This window comes from Polistes dominula, unplaced genomic scaffold (genome assembly GCF_049000335.1).
Source record: "Polistes dominula isolate Pdom_NZ unplaced genomic scaffold, Pdom_raw_medaka contig_27, whole genome shotgun sequence".
Classification (NCBI taxonomy): Eukaryota; Metazoa; Arthropoda; class Insecta; order Hymenoptera; family Vespidae; genus Polistes; species Polistes dominula.
Window position 1 is genome coordinate 3,516,389 of NW_028300906.1, and position 16,112 is coordinate 3,532,500.

The window sequence follows — 16,112 nt, forward strand, 5'->3', positions numbered from 1 at the left end:
TATTCTATAATTTTTTCACATCGATCATCGGTAATATAGTATATCTATATTATCGACGCAAATTATATATATATATATATATATTTTTATTAACTTTATAATTTCATTTAAAAATGAACTTTACAAGAATGACTTTTCTTATAATTATATTTATCATATTATTTCTTTTTTTTTTATATTATTAAATGCATTTTAATAAAAATCGAATATTTGAATTTCTTGCGTTTTAGTACAATCGTTCGATATCTCGATTGTAGTACTTCCGTTGAGAAATACAAGAATGCGGAGAGGAAATCACAAGTCAACCATCTTGCGATTCTTTCTACTCAGTCACTTAACGGAGTAAGATGAGGTAAGAATTTATTATGAGGTGAATTATTTTATTATTATACTTTAATATATATTTTTATTAATAATTATCAGTTGAACAAATGCATTATAAATATTTTGTGGTTGTGTAACGTAAATTTCAATAAATAGTTATTGTTTTTATATGTTAAGTCTAGTTGTGTTGATGGATGACCACATGGTACTATACTTGACTATCATACATATCTTTTTCTTCTTTTTCTATGAATATTTTTATTCTATTTATACATAAAATGTAATAGTTTTCATGAACAATCACATCGAATGTTAATCTAATTAAGTCCCCTCAATAATTTGTCTCATATGAGGAATGTATATACATATGTGTGTATGTGTGTATGTGTGTATGTGTGTAATTAAGCTAACTGTATGTTTTAAACTAATTTTTATTTGTATATATTTTTTCTTTTACAGTTCTTTAAAATTACAAAAGAGGCTGGCAGCCTCTGTTATGAGATGCGGGAAAAAAAAGTTTGGTTAGATCCCAACGAAGTTAACGAAATAGCTAACACAAATTCGCGTAAGTTCATTTGCTGATTTATTAATTAGTCATATTCCAATATATATATGAAATAATAATTAGGATACTATTAAATTTATAATCATTGTTGACGATATCTCTGCTTTCTTTCTCATAAAAGGTCAAAACATCCGAAAGTTAATAAAGGATGGTTTAATTATCAAAAAACCAGTAGCCGTTCACAGTAGAGCTCGTGTTCGTAAGAACACAGAAGCTAGACGAAAAGGTCGTCACTGTGGTTTTGGTAAAAGAAAAGGAACAGCAAATGCTCGTACTCCACAAAAAGTAAGTTCAAAAAATGGTTAATATAATAATTCAATACTTAATAGGCAACAAAGATTTAACTTTATAGATATTTTGATTGTATATTAATTATAACGATAAGTATAGATTGTTATAAGGATTTAATTTAAATTAATTAAATATTACAGGACTTGTGGATTCAAAGAATGAGAGTTCTTCGTCGTCTATTAAAAAAGTACCGTGAAACGAAAAAAATTGACAGACATTTATACCACTTGCTTTATATGAAAGCAAAGGGTAATGTTTTTAAAAACAAGAGAGTACTTATGGAATTTATCCATAAGAAGAAAGCCGAAAAAGCTAGGGCTGAAATGTTGTCAGACCAAGCTGAAGCGCGTCGTACTAAAGTACGCGAAGCTCGAAAACGAAGAGCTGAAAGAATTGCTACAAAAAAACAGGAACTAATGCAATCTTATCAACGGGAAGATGAAGCAGCTGCTTCACAGAAAAAATAATTCTTAAGACCAACCGTTTTATTATAAAAATAAAATATATTGAAAATTATTAATGCATTATTTAAATTCAAATTATCTTTTATTTACCAACTTATGATAATATTTTGATTTCACATATAATACATATTTAACAGAATTGAATTAAATTCTATAAATAAAAAGACAAAAAAAGAATCAAATAAAATAGATTTAGTATATAGTTTTGTATATCATAAAAGATTATCTAAAAATATTAACTTGTAGCATCTTATAGAATAAAAATAAATATATATATATGTATAGTTTACAATTTTGAGAATACAATAGACAAAAAATATGATTTATTATAAAACTCTTTATAGATCTAGTTGCATCTAGTTTTTAATTTAGAATAATATTGAATAAAATAACACTAGATTTGAAACTTACACCATACGCGCCTAACGTACCGACATTTTACATTCTTCTGTTATCGCGAGCGTTAGTATCGAAGGTGTCGAGTATTTTTCATTATTACAAAGGTAAATTCTTGTTTATTTATATTAATTCGATTATAAAACAAAATAAAACTATCATTTATTATATCGGTAATATTTAATTGAGATAAATATTAAACAGTATATTTGTAATTATGAAAACAGTTTGTAGCATATATTTAAAAGAGAGGTTAGGTTTCTTAATAATAGGTTAATAGTCAAACACGTATAATAATTATTTTTAATCGTATAATTATACACGTAATTTTTCAATAATATAACAACATATATATATATATGTATATCTGTAAATGTATATGTATATACAGCATTATTTAAAATAATCATAAAATATCATTTTTAATATGTTTTTTCTCATGTAATTCTTATGTAAAATATAATAAGAATAATGTAAAATTCATTCTTTGCAATTCACAGCTGGAATGTATATTAATCGATGGCCTAAACACTGATACAGCAACAATGGATCACGATAAAAATGTTAGTAAACACATGAGCTATGTAGTTTGATCTTTGATTTTTATTTTTTTTTTTTTTTTTTTTTTACTTATTTTTCTCTTTAATCTTTAATATTTTTTATTATTTATTTTGTTTGTTGATCCTTCATATATAGATTGGTAATAATAAATGTGTAGTATCTATCTTTTTATCTTTAAATACCTTGTGTGTTTATCATTTAAAGTTATTTGGTGTGTTAACCCTTTTAAAATACAAATCATAAATAATTAATTTCATTGAAATATGTTAATGATATTTTAACATATCAATAATCTTTGCACGAATCAATACAAGTTTTGTTTGTTTGTTTATTTTGTTTTCAATTTAGTTTAACACTCGTTCACATATTTTATTTGTTTATATTTAGTAACTACTACATACATTGAAAAATTACTACATTTTACAATACAATTTTGTTAAACACGATATTTAGATTGGATTTTTTTTTTTATTGGAAGATGTACAAAATAATGTTGATGTTGCTTGCAAAGTATAAAAAAAATTATTAGAACGTTAATATGTTGTTTGAATCAATATAAATATTTAGAGAGTAATTTTTGTACCATGTATATTTGTACATGTGTATTAACAATTATTAGTAATCATTAGTTTAGTTTCATTAGATATTGTTCATTTTATTTATTCTTTTAGAGTATTTTAAAGATATTATAGTTTTTCTTTTTCACGGAACATAAATTAAATGATTACTTCATTAATATATATGTATGAATGGTTGTATATATGTATATATAGTTGTTTATATGTATAGTTGTTGTAACATGTTCATTTATGCATATGCAATTAGTAAATGTGATTAGATATACGTAATTGCGAATACTTTAAGATAATTTTCTTATTTTTGATTATATATGTATATATATATATTTATAATACTTTTCATATGTTGTAAATTTAGGAATTATTATTATTATTATTATTTGATATTGTCTATCTTTAATCTCGGTAATAATTTATTTTTATGTTTACATACAAAAAACTTAAAATTATATATTATAATTTATCAATGGTGTTATTAATTAAATGAAATTTAATTTTAGTTACAAGAGGATGAACAGATCAATGTGATTACACGATCTGCAGCTAGGCATCTTCGTCGTAAACGATTAAACGAAGCAAGAAGAGCGAGAAATCAAATTTTGGATGAATTTATTAATGGAGTTGATGAGAAGATCAATCAAGAAACAGAAATTCATACTGACAGTGAGAAAAATAAATTGACCAAATCAAAGGCTCGTAGATTACGTAAAAAGGAAAAGGCTAAATTATTGGAATGTTGTTGTTGCGATACATCTGTAGTCTCAAATAATTTTCTACATTTAGAACCTAACTGTTGTATTAAATCGAATCAGAATACATTTGATTCTCATCTTAATAATGTGCAACATTTTGAAGATCTGTTTGCACAATCATTACTTTCTTTAGGAAATCATAAAAAAACAACAATTGGAAAAAGTGAAGATAATATCGATTGTGAATATAATTATAACAAGCAAGATATAAACAGATCACAGTCTTATCTTACTAAACTTGTTAACTTTGATTCAGAAGATTTATCTGACTCATCACAAATAGTTATTTTCTCAGGATTACCAAAATCAATAAATAAGGAGGAACAAACTCATTGTACGAAAAATAGTTCGGGTATAAAAAGGTCTTATTTAGAGTCTTGTAATATTAAAGTAGTCCAATCTTCGGATACTTCTTTTCCAGTATCTGAAAGTTCATCGAGACCGAATTATTTGTTTATGCCCAACTCAATTTATAAAGATCATCAAGAGGAAAATAAGAATATATCATTGAATGATCAAACATTAGAAAATATTGTTACAACAGATACTTTTCCATTAAAATATGCTGGTAAATTAATTATATTTTTTATGTACAAATTTCTTATTGACTAAATGAAATGCTGTAGAGTTGATAAAGAAAAGTTATTGTTAGATAAGATTAACTTATCAACTAATTCTAATTAAACACGTTGTTTTTAGAAGATGATGATTATTCTTCTTTGGTGATTCAAGAAATATCTGAAGAACCTTCAAATATTGACAAAATAACACAAGATTCTGTCGTACAAAAGGAAGAACCTTTGGATGAGTCTAAAGAATTAATTTTATCAGGTATGTGTACAACACAAATGATACAATACGCGATCTATATCATTTTTTAATAAACTTTGTTGATATAACATTTAACAATTCACTTGCAGTAAACTCAACGTTAGATACTTTAATATCTACAAAAAATGAACAATCCAATACAATAATGGATTCTAAGGGAAGCAGTACAGTTAAAACTAGAGAGGAGATAAAGGCTGAGCGTGAAGCAAGAAAGGCAGCTAAAGCAGCTAAAAAAGATAAGGGTAAAGTTGTAGCTAATACATCCGACAAGCAGAATATTCCTGTTAAAGTAGATAATATTTCTAATGATAATGAAAAACAAAAAACAAATATAGTTACGATGTCAGAATCAAATGATATGTCTGCAACAGAAAATAATGTAAACAATACCACGACAGGAAGTACTGTTTGTATTAAATCTAGAGATAAAAGCAATGCTAAATTACTGGAAAAAAGTAATAATGCTTCTATGGTAATCCAAAATTCATCTAAAGAAGCTTCAGATATTGAAAAAACTTCACAAGATTCTGTCGTACAAAAGGAAGAACCTTTGAAAGAATCTAAAGAATTAATTTTACCAGTAAGCTCAACGTCGGATACTTCAGTTCCCACAAAGAACGAACAATCCAATAAAATAATGGATTCTAAGGCAAGCGATGTAGTTAAAACAAAAGAAGAAATAAAGGCTGAACGTGAAGCAAGAAAAGCAGCTAAAGCTCTTAAAAAAGGCAAGGGAAAAGTTGTTGCTACTACATCCGAGAAGCAGAATATTCCTGTTAAAGAAGATAATATTTCTAATGATAATGAAAAACAAAAAGCAAATATAGTTACGGTGTTAGAATCAAATGATTCATCTGCAGTTGAAAATAATTCAAACAATATAACGACAGAAGATAGTACTACTAATATTAAATCTGAAGGTAAAAGCAAGGCTGAATTACGCGCTGAAAGAAGAGCTAAACAAGAAGCACAAAGAGCTGCTAAACAAGAGGCACAAAGAACTCCCAAACAAGAACAAGTTGGTGAAAAAGTAAAAGTTAAAAGTAAACCAAATATTGTTCAATCAAAGGCAGTTGTAACAGCTACAGCGGATCATCCAGTAGATGATATAACGAATAATATTGTAAAGAAAACAACAAAAGATGATACGCATCAAGTAAATCTGTTTAAACATTTGTATCATGAAAGAGAACATGCTTTGCATGAAGTTACTACATCTAATTATAATATACATCCAGCTATACGAAAACTTGGTGTACAGTACGAGAATAAAATTATTGTCGGTAGTAACGCCAGATGTGTAGCGTTTTTGGTAGCTATAAAACAGCTTATAGGAGATTTTGAGAGACCATTGAAAACTGATTTTAGTAGAGGCCTTGAAACAAAATTGAAACAATCTGTTTCTTATTTGCACGCCTGCAGGCCATTAGCTGTTTCAATGCAAAATGCATTGCGTCATTTAAAATGGCAAATGACTCAATTAGATTCTACGTCTACCGATACAGATGTAAATATTTCTTATTAATTTATGCTAAGTATTTCTTTTCTTTTATTTATTAATTATAACAGATAAATAACATTTGTTTTGTATTTCAGGCGAAGAACAAATTGAGTAGTTTAATAGATACTTATATTGTGGAACAGATTCAACTTGCTGGTGAAAGTATATCAATGTTTATACAAACAAAAATATCCAATGGAAATGTAATTTTAACATATGGATAGTAAGTGCATTAAAATATATACTTTTATTTATATGTATTCTTTTTTATTAATTTTAATAAAAAATAATGTTTCTTTTAGTTCGTCTTTAATTGAAAAAATTTTAACGGATGCCCATAAAGCTGGAAAAAAATTTCGAGTTATTATTGTAGATGGGAGACCATGGTTAGAAGGTAAAGAACAATTGCGACGTTTAGCGAAATATGGAATTGATTGCTCATATGTATTGATTAATGCTCTTAGTTTTGTTATGCCAGAGGTGAGTTTATTCTCCCATATTACGTGACAAATATATTCTAAAAAAAATAGTAAAGACAAATTTAATAAGATTAATAAATTATGATTGCATAGGTGAGTAAAGTATTTCTTGGTGCCCATGCTATATTAGCAAATGGTGCAGTAATGTCAAGAAGTGGTACTGCACAAGTCGCTTTAATGGCCAAATCTTTTAACGTACCAGTGTTGGTAGCGTGTGAAACACACAAATCGTGTGAACGTGTACAGACAGATTCTATAGTTCACAATGAATTAGGTGAGTTATATTTTAATTATCTGTTAAAACATATTCGTTACCAAAATCGCATTTCTGACCACACCCATTTCTATTGAAAACCTAACACTATATATTTGTGACAATAATCAACACGAAAAATGTATTTTGGGCTGTGATTGAAATCTTTTTGCAGAGTAATAACAAACGTATTAAATTATATGTATCTTTTATTATTTCTTATGTTTTTATGTTTTAGGTAATGTCGATGATCTAACTAAGAGTACTAATCGTAATTCAAACAAATCATTGCTTAACAATTGGAGATCGAAAAAATATTTGAATCTTCTTAATATTACTTATGACGTTACACCGGCCGATTTAGTTACAGCTGTCGTTACAGAATTGGCTATTTTACCATGCACCAGCGTTCCTGTTATTCTACGAATTAAACCATCGGAAATTTAAACTTATCTGAATATAATTATTGCTTTTATATTAACCATGTATATTACATGGTGGTAAAGAAACATCCATCAAGTCTAATTTCATTTATTTGAAATTAGATTTATTCGACGATTGATACATACTATACGTATAATAATATAATAATATTGTACTTATATAGATTATGAACTCAAAGGGAAACAAGAAGAAGGAAAATGAAGTAGTAATAAAAATAATTAAAAAATTCGTATTTATTGTATTCATTCACTACATTATTATAATCGTTCATGTGTCATTTAAAAATATATTATGTTATATACTTTTGAATACAATTTTTTAATTTTAATAATTATAGATATGATATTATTAAGTAATTATAAATAATTTAATCATAAGATAATACTTTATTTAAAATATTTAAATATACATATTTGCCTTTTGTAAAACAAAACAATACGTATATGTGGCGCCTCGCGCCGAGCAGCACCGTCGCCGGCGGAAGCAGACACTACAGCCGAGAATTGAATTTCACATTGTTTACAACATTACCATTCCTGTATTTCCTCGCTAAGCTAACCTTATTATGATTGTTTAGTGGTTTAGTGATTTTATTTAATATTGTTAAGCGTTAAAGAATCTTAGCAGCTATAGCGCACCCTGTGATAAAACTTGATTTATTCTATATTTTGAGAATATTTTTATACATTGCGATCATTCTTATTCTCTATCTCCGTGACATTGGCTCTTCGCGGCACGTGGGGCTAACCAGATGGCCGCTTGCGCGGGAGTTAATGTTTACATCAAACCGGAAGGTAAAAGCAAGTCTGAATTACGCGCTGAAAGAAGAGCTAAACAAGAGGCACAAAGAGCTGCTAAACAAGCGCTAAAAACTGTTAAACAAGAACAAGTTGGTGAAAAAGTGAAAGTTAAAAGTAAACCAAATATTGTTCAATCAAAGACAGTTGTGACAACTATAACGAATCACCCAATAGATGATATAACGAATAGGACTATAAAGAAAACAATAAAAGATGATACGCATCAAGTAAATCTGTTTAAACATTTGTATCATGAAAGAGAACATGCTTTGCATGAAGCTACTACATCTAATTTTAATATACATCCAGCTATACGAAAACTTGGTGTACAGTACGAGAATAAAATTCTTGTCGGTAGTAACGCTAGATGTGTAGCATTTTTGGTAGCAATAAAACAGCTTATAGAAGATTTTGAGAGACCATTGAAAACTGATTTTAGTAGAGGCCTTGAAGCAAAATTGAAAGAAACTGTTTCTTATTTGCATGCCTGCAGGCCATTAGCTGTTTCAATGCAAAATGCATTGCGTCATTTAAGATGGCAAATGACTCAATTGAATTCTACGTCTACTGATGCAAATGTAAATATTTCTTATTAATTTATGCTAAGTATTTCTTTTCTTTTATTTATTAATTATAACAGATAAATAACATTTGTTTTGCATTTTAGGCGAAGAACAAATTGAAAAGTTTAATAGATACTTATATTGTGGAACAGATTCAACTTGCTGGTGAAAGTATATCAATGTTTATACAAACAAAAATATCCAATGGAAATGTAATTTTAACATATGGATAGTAAGTGCATTAAAATATATACTTTTATTTATATGTATTCTTTTTTATTAATTTTAATAAAAAATAATGTCTCTTTTAGTTCGTCTTTAATTGAAAAAATTTTAACGGATGCTCATAAAGCTGGAAAAAAATTTCGAGTTATTATTGTAGATGGGAGACCATGGTTAGAAGGTAAAGAACAATTGCGACGTTTAGCGAAATATGGAATTGATTGCTCATATGTATTGATTAATGCTCTTAGTTTTGTTATGCCAGAGGTGAGTTTATTCTCCCATATTACGTGACAAATATATTCTAAAAAAAATAGTAAAGACAAATTTAATAAGATTAATAAATTATGATTGCATAGGTGAGTAAAGTATTTCTTGGTGCCCATGCTATATTAGCAAATGGTGCAGTAATGTCAAGAAGTGGTACAGCACAAGTCGCTTTAATGGCCAAATCTTTTAACGTACCAGTATTGGTAGCGTGTGAAACACACAAATCGTGTGAACGTGTACAGACAGATTCTATAGTTCACAATGAATTAGGTGAGTTATATTTTAATTATTTGTTAAAACATATTCGTTATCAAAATCGCATTTCTGACCACATCCATTTCTATTGAAAACCTAACACTATATATTTGTGACAATAATCAACACGAAAAATGAATTTTGGGCTGTGATTGAAATCTTTTTGCAGAGTAATAACTAACGTGTTAAATTATATGTATCTTTTATTATTTCTTATGTTTTTATGTTTTAGGTAATGTCGATGATCTAACTAAGAGTACTAATCGTAATTCAAACAAATCATTGCTTAATAATTGGAGATCGAAAAAATATTTAAATCTTCTTAATATTACTTATGACGTTACACCGGCCGACTTAGTTACAGCTGTCGTTACAGAATTGGCTATTTTACCATGCACCAGCGTTCCTGTTATTCTACGAATTAAACCATCGGAAATTTAAACTTATCTGAATATAATTATTGCTTTTATATTAACCATGTATATTACATGGTAGTAAAGAAACATCTATCAAGTCTAATTTCATTTATTTGAAATTAGATTCATATTCATTATGTTCATTCATTACATTATTAGAATTGTTCCTATGTCATCCAAAAATATATTATTTTATATACTTTTGAATAAAATTGTTTATTGTTAATAATAATAGTAATGATTATTGATATGATATAAATAAGTAAAGAAATATTAATAATCAAATTTTAAGATAATACTTTATTTAAAATATTTAAATTTTTAATCAATTCTAATATCATATTCGTACTAGAATAATTTTTCATTCCTTACATTTATTCTTGTTATTTTTATAATATAAATAATAATAATATCAAATGATCGATTATCGATAATAATATATATATTATATTATATATATAGGAATACTACTATTTTATTTCATTATATTTCTTCTAGATGTCGCTGTATTGTTTGTGTTTTGATTGGTCGAAGTCACGTGTATCTGTACATTATAAAATGTAAAACAATTCTATTAGAGAAAAGTTATTTTTAAAGTGTTTTTATCAATGTTTAAAAAATTAATAACCGTATATTTTAAGAAATACATCAAAAATAGATACTTTTGTTCTAAATTATCGTCGAAAGAAAATTTGCGTAATGCATTGTTAACAAATTTACATGTTACATCAGGAGAAGTTGATCAATTGTTTAATTTATACAATGAAAGATTGTTAAAGATATCAGAAAAAAGAATTATTAGAAATAGTCAAATATGTAAGGTGAGTCAACATTCGTTATTATTCTAAATGAATTATTTCAAGAGGTTATGTTTAATAATACATACAGTATATATATATATATATATATAATGTACACATACACATAATCTGATTTTTCATATTTATTTTTTTAGGAACACAATATTGAATTAAAAACTGCAAGAAATATGTTCACTTGCTTTGTCATGTATTCTCATTTACTGAAACATAGAATATTTGTTTTGCAAGAGTTGGGTGTACCTAAAATACATATTAATTTAGTTTGGAAGTATGTTTATATTTGTATTAAATATACACATTAATGTTGTATGTACATAATACAAATGAATGCGTTATGTTTCTTTAATAGATTGCCGCATCTCATGAAGAAACCTGCTAGTGAATTTAAAACGATTACAAATATACCAGAGAAGCAACATATTATGAGTAATATGATGTATCATATAGATGAAAATTTGTCAAACGATTTGCCCATTGAAAAATTGAATGAATCTGTATCTATGAGAGAACATTACAAAACATGTCTTACATATTACGCTCAAAAGAAATTAGGTGTCAAAAGTGACGAATCATTAAAATATACAGGATTTTCCTTCAAAAGTATAAGATTAATGACCAAGTTAATAGATTTTTATAGAAATAAATTGGGTTTTGATTTAGAATATGTAAGTAATATTAATTACATTGTATTATATAATCAATAGTTAACTTAATACTTATATTAATATTTCATTTTATAACACAGATAAGAAAACATTTATATTTATTGGATGTATGCCCGGATTATGCACAATATGTGATGGATAGTTTAAAGGATTACAACATATGTAATTATAAATTTGAAGAAGTCGTTAAAAAATGGCATACAATATTAAATTGCGATCCAGAAAATACGATAAAAGTATTATGCACCATAAAAAAATATGAAATAGATGAAAGAGCTTTGAAAAGTTGTCTTAAAGTTTTGAAAGTTAGTAATGATTATCTTATTGATAGATTGAATGAAATATCAAATACACCGGATCTCAGAGTATGGAGTAAGAATTCACGTGTATTATTTTTCATAGTCCATAAAAACATGATCAACAAACGAGTTGAATTCCTTCGTAAAAAAGGTTATCTTAAATCGGCTAACTCGTATCTGATTACGAGCAACAAACATCATTTTCATAAGTAATAGGTTTATTATTATTATAAAATATATATATATATATATATATTTGAATATGATTTTTACAGAAAAAAATGAATATAATTAATAAATACAAAATATATTTCTTTGATATAGATTTATACAAGACGAATTAAATTTCATGATAAAGAGTGAGTACATAGAATACATTCTATGTAAAGAACTAGGTTCCGACAAGAAATACGTGATCAAAATTTTGAAAAGACATCCATATTGGAACAGAGTATCTTTCGTTGATTTGGACGATACATTGCGTAATTTGAAAGAATATTATTCGATAGAAGATATATGTCCTAATATTCAAATTATTCTTTATCCATGGTACTAATGGATTCTAATTCAAATATAATTTTACTTTTTGATTCGTACATTTTCATTCAAAGAATATATATCTATCTAATATAACTTCTTTCTTTTTATTTTGCAGGGTTACTGTTAAAAAAACGTTACAAACTATAAATGAATCTGATCAATTTTGCAAGGAATATAATTTGTCTCAACATCTAGCACTTTGTTTGTATCTTATGGAAAAAAATAATCACTTTACTGGAGAAGCTATTTGGAACACAGAAGAAAGTAATGAATTAACGAGCAATGAAAAAATCGAATCATCGGACACATCCAATGAATCCTTGGATTTAAATCAAAGTTGTAATATTTTGAATAAATCTTGAATTTATTCAAGATTATAAGATTCTTTTTATTTTTTTTTATTTTATATACGATTGTTTTTAGTTTTATAGTTATTTATTTTTTAACAATAAATCAAAAACAAAAAAGAAAATAATTATAAAACACATTTGAAGTAATTGTGTTAATCACGTAGATTATATTCATTATTTATTTCTTTTTTTTTTCCATAATATAGTTGTACGAATATTAAAGATAATCGTGCGAATTACGAGACTGTATAAAAAAAAAAAAAAAAAAAAATTGGGCGGGGAAATATGATAATAATCAAACCATTCTTCTCCCAACTCACTTTCAACTAAATATCTATAAGATTTATTTTCAAAATTATTTTAATACGAGAAATAAACATTGTAAAATAAAACTCGTACATAGTACTAGGATAATAAATCAAAATGTTTCTCATTTGCTCCCTAATGCGTTTTTCCATGCATTATTACAAATATATATGCATGCGATTTATAACGCATGACGGGAAAAGTCATTTAATTAATTAATTAATCAATTAATTAACTTAATATCATAGAAATAATTGCAACTATAAGAATTGACGTGAAATTAAATTAATCCGCGACAAAGACGGAATTTCTCGTATTTCACACAATGATTACAAAAAAAAAAAAAAAGAGAGTAGTTCAATAATTTTTTTTATATTACTCCTATTCGTACTTTGGAGGCAAATGAAATTTGCCAATTAAAATTGTATTCCTTAATAATTAATCATTTTTTGATACTTAATCGTATATATCACGAAAAAAAAAAACAAAACACGCTGATTAACTTTCTATACATACATATATCATATAAAGCACAATATCTTAACAGACTAATAATATTAATTTGTATAACATGTATAAGTGTGTGAACAAAAGAAAAAAAGAAGTGTAAAAAGTATTTTTTTCAACACCATTTGTAGTATGCAAAGCTGTCTTCTTCGTGTTCTCGTAGAAAAAAAAAACAAAAAACTAATTTTCTACGTTGGATGTTCTGCGTAATAAAAAATAAAGAATGTCGCATTAAAATGAAAAGAAGAACGAATCATAATATCTTCTTGAGTTTTTAGGCACAAGGATTCACGTGGTAAAGTCCGAGTAATAACGATAAAAGCCATCTAGAATAAATCTAGAAATTGGCTTTCGAGTCAGTTGAGAAAAGGAGGCAACTGCACGTAACTTTGTTGGCTGTTAGGTTCGCTCTTGACCATCACCTGATCCTTTATACTTTGACGTCCTTGCGGTGAATGCATACCATATTCTTGTTTCTGATCGTGCTGTTGTTGTTGCTGTTGTTGTGAATAATCTGTTTGGTCGTGCTGATATTTATCAGCTGGACTAAGACCACTTACGTAATCCAACTGTTTATTTTGTTGATGTTCATCCTCAGACATTGAACCACCAAGATGAGTAGGAGGTGAATGAGTTGTTGTAACCATCGTCTGATAATCATTACGCGTTAAAGGTGGTGGTGGGCTATTACTAGCGTTCATATAATCTTGATGAACGCGCATAGTGTTGCTTGTAGGTGGAGAAAATAAAGAAGCATCGTGTTGAGGCAACATCGTTGCATAAGGATATGCCGATCCGTTATTGCTAGGACCACCAAAAGACGTCGTGTATGGCGAATTGGAAGGACTTAAAAGATTCAAATGTGGCGCTAAATCGTAAGCTGGTGTATAGGTCCAAGCATCAGGTGGCGCTGCTGCTGTTGCCGGAGACGCAAACGGATTTAACGTATTATTCAAAGACGGGAATGAACCTACGGAAAATATTCAACAAATATATGTAATTTAGCTTTTTTTCTTTTTATATTTCTAATTAATTTATTAAAAGATAATTAATTAATTAAATATATTAATAATAATTGTAATACCTGAGATACCAGGACTACCAGAACCGGTAGCTATGTAACCGGCAGTTTTACGCGGTGGTTCCCTTTTCCGCCATTTTGCGCGTCGATTCTGAAACCAGACTTGTACTCGAGATTCCGATAGTGCTAATTTTAAAGCTAATTCCTCGCGAGCAAAAACATCAGGATAAGGTGCACGTTCAAACGCTCTTTCCAATTCTTCCAATTGAAAGGCAGTGAAGGTAGTTCTGTAATAATATTCACGAAAAGATTGAAGAATAAATTCGATGAGTAGGGGTTTCGGACGCGAGAGTATACTTGCTATATCATATATTTCAATGTTATAATTAATTAACTACCTGGTTTTCTTTTTTTTGATTCCATTATTATCGGTCTTCTTTTTCGAGTCCTTCTTAGCCGATTGCGTTTCACCGCTCACTATGATATAACCAATTAACGATATACTAATTTTCTATTTTTTTTTAGGTACTCCAAGTTTGAGGAAATTATAAAATATCCGTACCTGGTGCAAGAGAGTTCATAGGATCATCCGGCTTCCTTTTTAGAGAATTACCAAGTTGAAGACCTTGTTGCAGGGTCGTAGAAGTCGGTGTTGCAGTGGTGGTCGTAGATGTTGTTACATCCGGAGTTTGAGGTAAGGGTGCGTACATACCAGCTAATTCCAATTCCTTCAATTCTTTTTGTTGTTGTTGCTGTTGCTGCTGTTGTTGCTGTTGTTGCTGTTGTTGTTGCTGCTGCTGTTGCTGCTGCTGTTGTTGTTGTTGTTGCAAATGATGATGAGCCGTTTGATGATGAGGTGGTGGACTATTTGAGGAATCCAATTTATGAAGATGTCCACCTGTCGGCATCAAGTCATTTCCATGATGTCCGCCGTGTAAACCCAGCATCACTTGAATACTGTGAACCCCGGTACCACCTCGACCACTAAAGTCGGAAAATATTGGATCGTCGAACGGACCACCGTCCATTATTCCGTATGTAATTGATAATCCAAGAATATAACTTCAAGATTCTTCGTAGAATTCCTCAAGTAAATCACTTTGATAATTATTATTTCACACAGTCATCATCATCATCATCATCGTCATCATCATCATCATCATCATCATCACATCATCATCAATATTATTGTCGTCAGCATAATCAGTAGCAGCAGTAGTGAATGAATTCGATGATTGAAGATTGTTAAATTGATCCAAACGAAGAATCTCAATCAATGGTTATTGTCTCCTTTCTTCTTCTTATTCTTCTTATTTATCCTGATTGCTTATCCTTCTTCTTGATGGAGGTCAAAAAATCCTCTTTAGTAAGGAAAGCAAAGTTTTAATAGGAAGAAAGGCGATCGTTAACCGCTTGGCGCCTCTAATGGAATCCAAAGCAATTGGTATCAATCGTTGCCGGGTTATGATTAATTTTGATTAGTTTTAAGCGGAGTTAACGAAGTAAACTGTCGGTTATATAGACAGACAGACAGACAGATAGACCGTTGTCCATCGGATATTATATAGTCGTCTAATGGGAGGAACGAGTACGAGGAGGACCTTGGAAGTGAACAGGACCGAGGAAGAATGAGAAGAA

The 16,112-nt window shown here is 28.3% G+C and overlaps 4 protein-coding genes across 8 annotated transcripts in view; 3 read left to right on the top strand and 1 right to left on the bottom strand.

Moving 5' to 3' along the window:
• The first annotated feature begins 233 nt into the window (after positions 1-233).
• On the top strand, positions 234-1,696 carry RpL19 (ribosomal protein L19). The gene is made up of 4 exons (XM_015329450.2): positions 234-352; positions 784-889; positions 1,011-1,174; positions 1,321-1,696. The coding sequence occupies exons 2-4, from the start codon at positions 826-828 to the stop codon at positions 1,645-1,647; spliced, it is 555 nt and encodes a 184-aa protein (XP_015184936.2). The 5' UTR covers positions 234-352; positions 784-825; the 3' UTR covers positions 1,648-1,696.
• Positions 1,697-1,996: 300 nt separating this feature from the next.
• eIF2Bdelta (eukaryotic translation initiation factor 2B subunit delta) lies at positions 1,997-7,667 on the top strand. Of its 2 annotated transcripts, none has more exons than XM_089179629.1 (9): positions 1,997-2,147; positions 2,541-2,603; positions 3,680-4,499; positions 4,631-4,762; positions 4,852-6,269; positions 6,359-6,486; positions 6,566-6,743; positions 6,836-7,016; positions 7,234-7,667. In XM_089179629.1, exons 2-9 carry the CDS (start codon positions 2,586-2,588, stop codon positions 7,440-7,442), a joined length of 3,084 nt encoding a protein of 1,027 aa, XP_089035755.1. In that variant the 5' UTR covers positions 1,997-2,147; positions 2,541-2,585; the 3' UTR covers positions 7,443-7,667. The 2 variants fall into 2 exon arrangements, with proteins under 2 accessions (XP_089035755.1, XP_089035756.1); XM_089179630.1 differs by having other exon boundaries at positions 4,634-4,762.
• Positions 7,668-10,345: 2,678 nt separating this feature from the next.
• mTerf5 (mitochondrial transcription termination factor 5) lies at positions 10,346-13,436 on the top strand. Its single transcript, XM_015329449.2, has 6 exons — positions 10,346-10,786; positions 10,921-11,054; positions 11,136-11,451; positions 11,532-11,959; positions 12,075-12,299; positions 12,406-13,436. The coding sequence occupies exons 1-6, from the start codon at positions 10,574-10,576 to the stop codon at positions 12,650-12,652; spliced, it is 1,563 nt and encodes a 520-aa protein (XP_015184935.2). The 5' UTR covers positions 10,346-10,573; the 3' UTR covers positions 12,653-13,436.
• Positions 12,957-16,112, bottom strand: part of repo (homeobox domain-containing protein reversed polarity) — a 4,863-nt gene continuing 1,707 nt past the window's right edge. For 2 of the 4 annotated variants that reach the window (XM_089179632.1, XM_089179631.1), the window contains exons 2-5: positions 15,037-16,112; positions 14,873-14,951; positions 14,538-14,761; positions 12,957-14,423 (exon numbers count right to left, since the gene is read on the bottom strand). The exon at positions 15,037-16,112 is cut by the window's right edge. In XM_089179632.1, the coding sequence (XP_089035758.1) occupies positions 13,810-14,423; positions 14,538-14,761; positions 14,873-14,951; positions 15,037-15,502 (1,383 nt within the window). In that variant the 5' untranslated portion in view covers positions 15,503-16,112 and the 3' untranslated portion in view covers positions 12,957-13,809. The remainder of the gene's footprint in view (positions 14,424-14,537; positions 14,762-14,872; positions 14,952-15,036) is intronic. The other 2 variants (XM_089179634.1, XM_089179633.1) reach the window with 2 other exon arrangements.